Source organism: Phycodurus eques, chromosome 8, assembly GCF_024500275.1.
Source record: "Phycodurus eques isolate BA_2022a chromosome 8, UOR_Pequ_1.1, whole genome shotgun sequence".
In the NCBI taxonomy this organism is placed as follows: domain Eukaryota; kingdom Metazoa; phylum Chordata; class Actinopteri; order Syngnathiformes; family Syngnathidae; genus Phycodurus; species Phycodurus eques.
The window spans coordinates 10,740,884-10,754,083 of NC_084532.1; the positions used below are offsets into that span (position 1 = coordinate 10,740,884).

At 39.9% G+C, this 13,200-nt stretch overlaps 2 protein-coding genes across 4 annotated transcripts in view; both read right to left on the reverse strand.

The window, feature by feature from the left end:
• usp13 (ubiquitin specific peptidase 13) overlaps window positions 1-1,732 on the reverse strand; it is a 54,046-nt gene extending 52,314 nt beyond the window's left edge. For all 3 annotated transcript variants that reach the window (XM_061683391.1, XM_061683390.1, XM_061683389.1), the window contains exon 1: window positions 1,401-1,732. In XM_061683391.1, coding sequence (XP_061539375.1) covers window positions 1,401-1,511 — 111 coding nt within the window. In that variant the 5' untranslated portion in view covers window positions 1,512-1,732. The remainder of the gene's footprint in view (window positions 1-1,400) is intronic.
• A 2,569-nt stretch (window positions 1,733-4,301) lies between these two features.
• On the reverse strand, window positions 4,302-12,919 carry ndufb5 (NADH:ubiquinone oxidoreductase subunit B5). Its single transcript, XM_061683848.1, has 6 exons — window positions 12,619-12,919; window positions 11,596-11,678; window positions 10,248-10,314; window positions 10,115-10,176; window positions 6,801-6,907; window positions 4,302-4,505 (listed from the first exon to the last, which is right to left on the reverse strand). The coding sequence occupies exons 1-6, from the start codon at window positions 12,734-12,736 to the stop codon at window positions 4,385-4,387; spliced, it is 558 nt and encodes a 185-aa protein (XP_061539832.1). The 5' UTR covers window positions 12,737-12,919; the 3' UTR covers window positions 4,302-4,384.
• Window positions 12,920-13,200: the final 281 nt, after the last annotated feature.

The following is a 13,200-nucleotide window of genomic DNA, read 5'->3' on the forward strand; positions in this document are numbered from 1 at the left end:
ATATAAACTGTTCTAAAAAGTAAACTTAACCCATAATATCCATCCACAGAGATGAGGTACATCGTGGACATGGCAGAAGTCAATCACAGGGCACATAATGGGCAACAACCATTCACACACACATTCAATTAACCTGCACGTTATTGGAATGTGGGAAGAAAGCAAGAGCACCCAGATAAAACCCAACCTGAGCTGAGATTCAAACCGGGGACGTGCTAACCACTAATTACCGTGCTGCCTAACCCGTTTTTGTGAAAAAATCAAAAAAATTAAAAACCTAGCAATGTTATTTTATTTTGTTTACCGTACGTAGGACTTTGTGTAATAGACTTCGGTTCGTTCCGACTTACGTAGAAATTCCGGGTAAGTCATTGCCATAGGAACGGAACGCCGTCATAAACCGAGGACACCCCTGTAGATAAATACTTATGGTGTTCCACAAGCCTCTATCCTAGGTCCACAGGTTTGTACATTAAACCGATAGATAGATAGATAGATAGATAGATAGATAGATAGATAGATAGATAGATAGATAGATAGACACAGGAGGTTCTCGGTTTACAACGGTCTGGTCATACAACATTAAGAGGTTATGATATCAATATTGACTGTAATTAAGACTGCGTGATAGACCCGTGTTGCCCAATCTCTATTAAACCAAGGCACATATTTTACATTAGTGAAATCTCATGCCACACCACTGGACAAAAATGTCACAAAAAGTGTATACAGTATATTGTAATAATGATGATTACCTCCTTTCTTTTCTCTGGGAGGGTATTCAATTGTTTTGAATGCCACGATACATCACTGGCATAAATGGATGAACAAGGACTGAAATAATTTTCGGGACAACGAAGTGAAATTAGATAATATCCTGCGGCAAAGCTCATGATCTCTCACAGCACACAACTGTGCCTCAGCAAGCTGCACAGAGGTTGGGAATCACTGTGAGAGACTACAACAATCCAGGTGAGCAAACCGTCGTAGCAACTTAACTACGTCGTAAACCGAGGAGCCCCCAGTAGATGGACTGATAGTGTTCGTGTTCCACAAGTCTCTATTCGTGGTACACGGGTTTTTACAGGTGCATGACACAGACGGTACATACAAGAGGTCCTTGGTTTACGACGGTCTCATCCTACGACATTTGAACAGTGCACATTGATGTATTGTAGTTTGCACAAAGACGTTGGAAAATCTCGTTACACAGCACGAGATAACACGCTCAATTACCGCCCTACTTTAAGGTTTTTCATTTTATTGTTTTATATTTATGAAAGCCCTTCCATCCAGTCAGCAGCCTCCAGCTCTTCACATGTAATCACCCATCCAGGTTCAGCAATGAAGATGCTGCAGGTTCACCTTGCCCTTTCCCCGGAATAAAAACCCGCACTTACCGGGGAGTCGAAGGAGAAGGAGCACTCGCTCTTAAACACCCTGTCTCCGGTTTTGGGCACTCTGACGGTGGGCATGTAGGGGACCAGCATCTCGCCGAGGTCTGTAGCCATGTTGGCTTTCCCGCTCCTCGTCGCACAGTGCAGGCCAGCCACCGGAGCCGCGCGCTCTCAGAGGTGAGCGGTGTTATTTTTAAAGTGGCAAACCAACACTACATTCCTCCGGCCATTGGAGGCAGGGCGGAAAGAAGGAAGGAAGGTGGAGGACGGCGTCGGGGGCGTGCCTCTGGGAAACATCAAAGTACTGTCAATAAATGAATCAGAAGACGTGTACGAGGCGGGATGCTGCGCTAAAAACACGGAGGCTCTTTTATGTGTTTGTTTTCCAACGTCACGTGACATCGCGTGGAAATATTTCTGCACGGGAGCCACTCCCACCTCTTGAAATGATTCGTGCAGACGCCCACGCTTACTACTACACCGCCGTGACGACCCCTGCAGGGAAACATGCATGCATTTCCCACGTTGCAACGAATGAAAACACTGCCACTGCATCTGTGGAATCTTGATAAAACAATAAACTCACAACAGTAATATTTCTCGAACAACACAAATAAAGGAAAACTTAGGCTTTGTCTATCACAGTAATACTGTACAATCTTCTGCTTTTCCTTTCGGCTTGTCCCGTTAGGGGTCGCCACAGCGTGTCATCTTTTTCCATGTGAGCCTATCTCCTGCATCCTCCTCTCTAACTCTAACGCCAACTGCTCTCTTGTCTTCCCTCACGACATCCATCAACCTTCTCTTTGGTCTTCCTCGAGCTCTCTTGCCTGGCAGCTCCATCCTCGTCATCCTTCTATCAATATACTCACTAATTCTCCTCTGGACGTGTCTGATGAGCTCATTTCTAATTTTATCCAACCTGGTCACTCCGAGAGCGAACCTCAACATCTTCATTTCCGCCACCTCCAACTCTGCTTCCTGTTGTCTCTTCAGTGCCACTGTCTCTAATCCGTACATCATGGCTGGCCTCACCACTGTTTTATAAAACTTTGCCCTTCATCCTAGCAGAGACTCTTCTGTCACATAACACACCTGACACCTTCCTCCACCCGTTCCAACCAGCTTGGACCCGTTTCTTCACTTCCTGACCACACTCACCATTGCTCTGGACGGTTGACCCCAATTATTTAAAGTCCTCCACCCTTTCTATCTCTTCTCCCTGTAGCCTCATTCTTCCCCCTCCACCCCTCTCATTCATGCACATATATTCTGTCTTACTTCGGCTAATCTTCATTTCCTCTGCTTTCTAGTGCATGCCTCCATCTTTCTAACTGTTCCTCCACCTGCTCCCTTCTTTCACTGCAGATCACAATGTCATCTGCAAACATCATGGTCCACTGGGGATTCCAGTCTAACCTCATCTGTCAGCCTATCCATCACCACTGCAAACAGGAAGGGGCCCAGGGCTGATCCCTGATGCAGTCCCACCTCCACCTTAAATTCCTCTGTCACACCTACAGCACACCTCCCCACTATTCTGCTGCCCTCGTACATGTCCTGTAATATTCGAACATACTTCTCTGCCACTCCAGACTTCCGTATACAGTATCACAGTTCCTCTCTGGGTACTCTGTCATAGGCTTTCTCTAGATCCACAAGGACAATGTTGCTCTTTCTGACCTTCTCTGTACTTTTCCATCAACATCCTCCAGGCAAATAATGCATCTGTGGTAGTCTTTCTAGGCATGAAACCATACTGTTGCTCGCAAATACTCACTTCTGTCCTGAGTCTAGTCTTTCTTATTAATATAGGGCATATATGTCAAACTAAGAACAAAGAATATAACATAATTGAAATAATGTTTTTTTTAATGCCCTTTATCAACTGCTAGGCAAGGGACTGTTAATAGTTTGAAGTTTAGAGTTTTAATAAAGGACATTCTTATATTTTGGGGTTGTTTTGTTGTTGGACTTTGAAAAAAGACTTGCATAAAAAATAAAGGTAGTTGGAGATAGATGAATAGAAGATAGAGAGAAAGAAGAATTCATGTTGTCTATTTAAATACAAAACAACAACAAAATACTGATGTCTTTTATCGAAAATTTGATTTCTCATGCGTTTATAATATTAAAGATTGTTTATTCCAGATTCAGTGTTAAACAAAATTTAAGTTCGTTGTCATATGATAAACTTTAAAGGTACATTTCTCTAGAGAAGGGAAACATGCATATCGCAGTGCTTTTTCATTAAATATTAATTTTGGCCCACCGTGAATTTCAGTTTGACACCCCTGAATCGGGTATTCATTCACCTTGGCCCTGCCCCACAGTGGCCACCAGTGTTACTACAACAATAGATGGGTAGGCCCAGCTGTAATCACTTTCCCAGCCTTTATTGAACCAAGACATATTTTACATTAGAAAAATATCATGTCGCTCACTGGGAATTAAATAGCCTGGTGTGGTTTCAAGTTGTGTTTTGAAAGCACAAAATCACAAGAGGCCGTATCATTTTGACCATCTCAGTTTTAACCATATATTTCATGAAGAAAAATGTAATATTTACTTTAAATTCCAAAGTGTATCAAAATTGGGCAGTCTTATCAAGTCATTCATAATATAAAATGTTATACTGTAAACATTGGGCAGAAATTTAGGGCTTCCGTTCAATAGTTCCTAGGGCACTAAGAATGCATGTCAGAAAGGTTCCGCAAGATACATTATATTGCCAAAAGTATGAGACAATAGATAGTTAAATGATTGCCTCATTAATCCTGACCATTATAGTTCTTACCTACCGGTAATGTTGTGGCCGAGTTGTTTTTTGTCCTCATAAATCACTGAAGCTATAATGAATCTTCCCTTTCATGCACACACACACATACACACACAAGGTACACATAGATATTTTATTTAAGCATGAAGGAGGCGTGAATGTACAAACAGCGAGCCAGACCAGCTCAACGTACTGACAACGGTCTGGTTTAGTTATCAGGTGTTGCCTTGGGGCTGGAGTCGACGAGCTCCTTGTTGAGGGTTTCCAACTGGAACCAGGGGCCGTCTCCTCTCTGCCTCATGTGTCTGCGCACTTCCAGCTGTGCCAGCCTATCGACCACGAACAAAAAGAACATCCACTCAATGAACAGACAGTTACAGTGAATCCTTCGAAGTCAACTGTGACAAATGGAAATTGTCTTTCTGCTCAGTACAATATGAGCAATACAATTAATTACAAATCAATTACATAAACACACTAATTTTACCCAGAAGGATGCTATTGAAAATACACTACACATGTATTAATTCCACCAATAGGCTATCTATAAAACATTATGAAGTGACAGTATCCCCCTGCAAACAACTTTCTTTTACGTCTGTCATAAGTCTTTAAAATGATGAGTAATTCTACTTAAAGTGGTTAACTTATTTGTAAGATAGTGTGTGTGTTCGTCTTTGTAGTTTATACTGTAAGTGCAATCATTCATCAATCAGTTTGTAGAGCTGCCAACATATAGGAATTCACTTCCAGAACAATGTTTCTGAACTACCATAGTTTTAAAATTCTGCCAAGAACATAACCGGAGGACAGTTATTCCAGTATATAATGGGGAAAAAGGATAAAGCTAAATTTTCATACGGTTGAATTGCAGAACATACTCATTATAATCGTGTTATTTTATAAAACATGATAAAGTGGAGAGAGACATTAGTAACGCTTTTCATCACCAAGATCTGAGTATAAAAGCGGTTGAAATGGTAAACTGTTCAACGTTGATTAATGTGGTAGTGGTAATTAATGTGCGGTGGTCCAGTGCCCGTGCCCCTCCCCTTGGGACTGGTCGGGGGGCTTCGGTCAGGCTCGGGACCTCCCTGGGTCCTGGGTGGTTGGTGGTGTCCCACTGGTTGGGTACCCTGCTGGATGGGCTTACTGACTTGCTCACCCTTCCTCGATGTGCCGGCTCAGCAACTCTGTCCACCAGTTGACTAACATGCATGTGATGCGGTGTTCATTCACTAATAAGTTTCGATAGAAACACTATAGACTTTAAATACTTGTGCAGGGATTATTAATAGCAACACAGGTTATACTAACATCAACTCACAGGTTCTTACAAGTGTTTAGACACCAAAAAATAACCCCACCGCACCACTACACAGTAGCACTGCCTTGCTCATTTGCCCACATACTGTCCTACCCTTTTCTGTCCTCTCTTATCTGGTTCTCTTGGTTAGTAATTGCATGTCCTCACCTGGTGTCCTCACCCCCTCCAATCTACAAATAACTTGTAATGTTACTTGTGTTCAAATATCTAGACTGTCTTCACTATTGTTCTGCTGTGGTTTTCACCCCTCGTCCGCCCCCCTAAACCCCTTTTCTGCTACATTTTCAATAAACATCAGAATAATAAAAAAAAAAAAAAAAAAAAAAAAAAAAAAAAAAGCAGAGGGAGTATTTCAAACTCCCCTATTGCACAGCAAAACTTTTCCAGCGCAAAGGCATACAGATTCACAATTCTGCAAGGCCATGCAGCTGAACAGGACAAGTTTATTTTCATAAATAAATAAATAAATAAAAAACAAAGATCGCCTGTTCTTCTATTGTTTAAAACACATGAATATTTAAACCTATGTATTATTTGCATATCGATTGATTGCAGGTACATTTATACATGGCACCGAATGTCAATCATGTACTTGTGTATAGTGACAATAAAAAGGAATTGTATTATAGGACCAGTTTTATATAAAATACAATTATATACAATATACATGAGTAGGGGGTCCCCACTCCAGTTTTCCATTAGTCTAGGGGTCGTTGGTCTGGAAATTGTTCAAGACCCCTGGTATAAACCATTGGAAAAAAAATTATAATATCGGTTATCAGTATCGGCTTGGAGAAGCAGCAAGTTATCGGTTATCTGTATGCATGGACAAAAACAATTTTTGTGCATCCCTGCAGATAACTGTCACGGTCCATCTGAATGAGTTGGAATACCATGGAAAAATTTTTTTTTTTTTAATTATTCCGAACATAGAGTCGTGACTCACAGATTTTAATATTTGATGATTTTCTATTATTTTGATTGATTATATTTTTTTAAAAACTCATCCCAAGAAATTAGAAAATTACTTCAACGAAATAGTTTAATATAAAAATGAGGCTGAAATTGGGCTTTTGGAAAATATTTTTCCTCAGTTTAAAGAATCTGTGCAAAATACAAGTTTCACCTTTTTAAATTGAACTACTGAAACAAATGTTACATTTGAATTTACTCAGATGCACCAGGCTGTACTGTGATGTTCTTTTTCAGAAAGACACTTCACAAATAACTACTTGCAAAAGAGCAGAATAAGGATATTCAGAAACAATTAAAAAGACACAATAGTGCTTTCACCCACCTCATGTCTGCCTTCTCTTTTTCTATTTGGATCGCAGCCATCATCTTTTCATAGTCCTTCACAGGGGAGTCATAGAAGGTCCGAGAAATCCACCTAGTGATCGGGTGCTGCAATAGTATGGGGAAAGAGGGCATGCACGACATTTCGATGAAATGGTTCCGAAAATTAGGGTATTCCGTTACAGTAAATTCTTGAAAGACAGTAACTACAGTGATACCCCACTATCTTCGGGTGATAGGGACAGAGCCCTGCTGCGAATAGCATAAATCACCAAGTAATTGATGCCCCCCAATTTTTGTTTTGTTTTTTAAGAATTGCCTATATTAGTAATTTAAATTTTAAGCAAAAAATGTATCACAAACTATGATCCCAAAACACTTTTACATGAATCCCTCACTATATTGCGGTACATTTATTGTAGATTCAGTGTATCGCAGATTTCATTTGAAGGTCAGAGTAGTGCAATTACTCAACTGCACATTTCTGATACAGTCAGCTTTATAGGCTAATTGATTTAAAAATGGCAGCAATGACTCACAGAAGGTCAATTGGGGTTTTGTACTTAGCAGATAAAGAAACCTTACTTTGTACCTAACACCAGCCACAATGAGTAATATATAATCAATTCACAAATACCAACCTTAGTCGCACAAAAGGCTAAGGCGCACACACACTCATAACTCATAATATTGAACAAAACAAATACTAGAGCCATGTTTATCTTGATTTTCTACAACTACAATATTGTCGTTTAAAACATCACAGCAATACCATAATGGATACCATAATGCATTTACACACACACAGTATATATATATAGTTAGTTTTTTTGTTTTTGCATGTTAGTCGCACTGAAATGTTTTCCATCAAATAAATTTAAATATTAGTCAATGACAACACAAGAATACCTAATAATAATAAGATATAAATAATATATATAGAAATTAACTAATGAAAATCAGACATTGCTTTTGAATTATGGTTCAACAGAATTATTTCAAAAAACAAACTCATGAAACCGGCCTGGACAAAAATGATGGTACCCCTGGAAAACAGTGAAAATAGTTTGGCCATAGGGACATGTTCCAACAAGGTATTGTCTCTAAATAGCATCAGAGGTGCATTCAAACTTGTAATCAGTCAGTCGGACTATTTAAAGGGTGACAAGTAATCACTGTGCTGTTTGGTGACATGGTGTATACCACCATGGGTGTACCCTGCCTCTCGTCCAAAGATAGCTGGGATAGGGTCCAGCACGCCCGCGACACTAGTGAGGATAAGCGGCATAGAAAATGGATGGATGGACGTTTACTTTACCAAGGGCATGCAGTTGCAAGTCATTTCTACTTTGCAGTAGACACATTGCACTTCCTTCTATTTTTCAATGTGACATGATCCCAAACTTTGGACATTCTGTGTCTTTTACACACACTTTCCTCCTGGCTCGAGCTTATTGCTCCGTGAGCCTGTAATATTAGTCCATGTGGGGAAATGATCACCGCAAAATCCTATGATACTGCTATATAAAATTAGATGGGTATGATTTAAAAATCTGCAATGCCTGAGACTGTGAAAAGTGAAGCGCAATATGGCAAGGGACAATGGATGTTAATGTTATTTTAATAACTGCTCTTCATTTTGGTGAACATTTTCATTTCCTAATTATAACATTAACATATACCAAGTAGCATCTTATTGAAACAATACAATGCTTAATATAAATACATTAAATTAAGATGGAATACAGTTGAGATTCAATTGAGTTGGTGTAGCACTTCACATTTGTTCCAGTTTCTCATGTGGCTCCTTCAGAAAATGTATTGCCCACCCCTGATCGAAAGGATACATTCCTCAAGTGTGCTTTGGATTTTCTTTGTCTTATTTTGATGTCACAACAGAGAGAGGTGTAACCAAAGATCAGGAAATTCAACTCATTGCAACATAATCACAGCTATTATGAGAATAAGTTGTCATCAGTTATAAAAGTACAGAATATACATTGCAAAGTCAATTAACTACCTTCCAGGCACAAGCAAATTACCATAATTTCTCGTGCATAATGCACATTTTCTTGCCCAAAGAATTGTCAAAAGTCAATAGCGTGCGTTACACATAGGTATAGGGGAAAATGAAAACGCTTTCACGTTTTATAAATGTATGCCGCCATCTAGAGGTTATGAAAAACCTGTACACTTTCATGCCAATGTCACCGCCAGCAAGAGGTTATGAGAAAGGTGTAGCCTACAGTTTCATTCCAATAGGGGGTACATATGACTCCACATACTGTATGTACAGTTGTGCTCATAAGTTTACATATCGTGGCAGAATTTGTGAAATATTGTTTTGTTTTGAAATATGACTGAAAAACAATCATCATTCATTTCTTTATGGTTATGTTTTGTTTAATGATAATGCTTTTCTGATATACTTGACAGTTTAATTCGAATCCTATTAAAATAAAATAAAATGTCTTTCGCCTAGCCCTTCATGTTTTCTTTAAAGAATTGTACTCATCTTACAAATTCTGCCTGGGTAATCAAACATATGAGCACAACTGCGTTTTCTCAGGCGGCACGGTGGCCGACTGGTTAAAGCGTCAGCCTCACAGTTCTGAGGTGCGGGGTTCAATCCCCGTCCCCGCCTGTGTGGAGTTTGCATGTTCTCTCCGTGCCTGCGTGGGTTTTCTCCGGGCACTCCGGTTTCCTCCCACATCCCAAAAACATGTATGAATTGGAGACTCTAAATTGCCCGTAGGCACGACTGTGAGTGCCAATGGTTGTTAGTTTCTATGTGCCCTGCGATTGGCTGGCAACCATTTCCTGCCCGATGACAGCTGGGAAAGGCTCCAACACGCCCGCGACCCTTGTGAGGAGAAGCGGCTCAGAAAATGGATGGATGGATGTGTTTTCTCATTTACGAAATAAAAGTAAGGCTGTGAATTTCAAAATAAGAGCAAGTAAATAAAAAAGTATTACATGTTCAAATAAAGTGCTTAACTTCAGAATAATTCTGTGAAAAAATACTTCATGTTTTGATCATATGGGTAGAAGCAAAATTATGCATTGTAAAAATGCATTATACATAGGTAGAAGGGTTTTGCAGAATTTTTAGGTCAATTTTGGGGGCACGCATTACACATGAGAAATTACAGTATACTTAAAAAAATGCTTGTGCAGTAAATAGCAAAATATTTTTATGATGGTGACAGTTTTAATTGAATGGATTAATAAAACTTTCCATTGTTTACAAATTTGAGGAAATTATAGATAGACCATCCCCCTTTTATTGTTTGTGTTGGGGAAGGTGCTACATACCTTGTAGTATTCCCAGTGCTCAGGTTCATAGCCCTTGGGGGTTTCCGCCAGCTCCGCTTCACCTTCACAACACAATCACGCTCGATTACAGTCTAAAATGAAAGCGTTGCATTCAAGGTGTTGGATCACTCACCAATGAAGAGATTTACAGATGTGACAATTACAGCCACTGGAATACCGGTCAGCAGGATGTAATATTGCTAAGGGGGAAAAGGAGAAATAGTCACTTGTTGTCTCTTGTATGAATCCAATCAATTTTGTGAGAATTTAAACGGGACACTGTAAAATGTAATTGGTTCTTATACAAATAGTTGGGTCCTTGGAGTGTGTGCCCACTAGAGATGGAATAAGAACATTTCACATCACAATTATCATCACCACAATTATTGGTTTTATTGAGGTATTAGTAAAAGAAGTGTAAACGGACAAAAAAAAAAAAAAAAAAAAACAGATCCACCCTCAGAAGGCATTGCAAAACATTATTTTAAATGTAGAAATATGTATATAAAATCAGCAATGCACTAGAAATAAATAAATAAATAGAAAAAACAAAAGTAAGTATTTTCACACAAGGAAATCACCACAAAATGTTCCTAAAATTAATAAAATAGTAGTGATACATTTAACACTGGTGGGATACCAGTCCAATAAATATCAGAGTAGCGATGCTCTAATTGATTGGCCGATTTCTGTGGAAAAGACGAGATTGGCTGTCTTCTATCAATGCCTTTCATTGCCGATCACAAAAACCAATCACCCGCGGCTCATACTTTGCAGCCTGCAGAGAATGTGTGCAGTGGAGCATGAGGCTGGCTGGGCAATTAATCCAAATTGGAGGATGCTTTAAATTGTTTATTGACACCCTAGTTGGAGATTACTGTAAACTAAACGCACAACAAAAATAATTACCCTCATTTTATATTAAAACAAATAGTTAATGGAAAACCCCATTGACGGGCTAGGTAAGATTATCATTTGATAATGACTGATGAAAAATAAATCTGACATACTTCCCTCTCTTCTTCCCTCATTTCAAATCAAAACACATTACAGAGGCTGCTCAGAAAAATCAATCATCTTATAATATCACTACCCTGAGGAAAAGAAATTATGGATTCTTATGCCTTTAAGAGTGCTCCTGCGTTTATGACGTCACTTGAATTTTTGGACTCAAGCAAAGAAATCACTGTTAGTCGGCAGTATCCAATTTGTAAAGTTCTTTTTTTTTTTTTTTAATGGTCAGTCGCCAGAGGGGTCAAAAAGTTGCCAACACTAGGTTAGGAGTAAGTGCTCGCTTCGTCGCACGTTCTAGCTCTGCCCCGGTCATAACGAAACGTGTGGCAAGTTTATATGAAATGTAGTATAATTCTTTATGCTCTGTGTATTTTGATTCAAGAATGTCTGGGACCTTTTTTATCAAGACACCTTGGAACTGTTTTTATATAGTGAATAATTGCATAACATGTCTCCTTTAAACTCACCAGGAGACGCAGAAATCGCTTGTCATAGAACTCAGTTGGTTTGATGACAAACATTTTCTTCCCATGACCCCAACGGACAGCCACTGAAAAACAAACGTGTTAAAATTATACTGGGTGAGAATAGGCAGCACGGTGTAGCAGTGGTCAGCGAATCTGTTTCACAGTTCTGTGGATCGGGGTTTGAATCTGGTGGCACGGTGAACGACTCGTTAGCACATCTGCCTCACAGTTCTGAGGACCGGGGTTCAAATCCCGCCTGTGTGGAGTTTGCATGTTCTCCCCGTGCCTTCATGGATTTTTTCCGGTTACTCCAGTTTCCTTCCACATCCCAAAAACATGAATGGTAGGTTAATTGAAGACTCTAAATTGCAGTTTGTTTCTATGTGCCCTGCGATTGACTTGCGACCAGTTCAGGGTGTACCCCGCCTTTCGCCCGAAGGTAGCTGGGATAGGTTCCAGCACGCCCGCGGCCCTTGTGAGGATAAGCGTTACAGAAAATGGATGGATCGGGTTTGAATTTCGGCTACGGCCACACTGTGTGGCTTTTGCATTTTCATGGTTTTACCCCAAGTACACTGACATGCCCCCAAATTCCTGAAACATAATTGATTGATGATTGATCCTTATTGCCAACTCCAATTATCCAGGACAATCTCTATAGGAAATTGATCAATCGATGGCTGTGTGAGAATAGTAAAGTGTGCTCAAAGAAAGTCATGACATTCTAATTTTATTATAAAGTCTGACCAAGTTATAATTTTAAGTAATTTATCCAGAATTTAAAAAACCTGGATATTTAAGTCAGAAGTTTAATTAATTATGATCACGATGAGGTCTCTGGTGCATTTAATTAGGTAATACAGATGAAATTGATACATAGTGTTACTACTCTGCAAGACTGCCAGGCAAACCGTGCCAACTCGCTATCATTAGCATGCTAACAAACCCTGACGCAAGGTCACAAGAGACAACAAGCTTCTGTCACAAAATTAAAATAGTTGACTGAATCGTAGTGTCGCGTACCTTTTTCCGTACGCGGTATTGTTCGAGCCAGTAAATTTGCCACCGCATTGCCAGATTTCAGTGGACTGAGTCTGGCAGCGATGGCAGAAGCAGACCTGAGTAGACCGATACCCACCATAGCTACTGTGGGATGGCGCTCCAACAAAACACACTGTGATTCGCTGTCGAAATTCCTGAAACGGAAGCCGCCATTATTAGTAGGGGCAAATACACAGCTATGTATAGGTAAATACAACAATTCTAGTTTTAGCTCTATGCCCACGGCGACGCTAAAGGACGAGGTCAAATTCTGCAGCACACTCCATGTGTGTGGACGGAAAGAAAACCAAAAGTCCCAGGATGCCGGTACGTCGTGCCGCATATTGTTGCGTAAAACGCCGTACAATTACAACAGGAAAACTGGAGGTTCCTTTCACCTATTTTATTGTTTGCCTTTTCAAAGATTTTATGATGGTAGCATACGATTTGGCGTACACAAAACAGTAACCCTCGTGAAAGTCGGTTGAAATATAAGCAGGTGACGGCTTAATTTCAAATGGGTATGCATTGTCTATGATGTGAACGTCGACCTTTCCAACATGG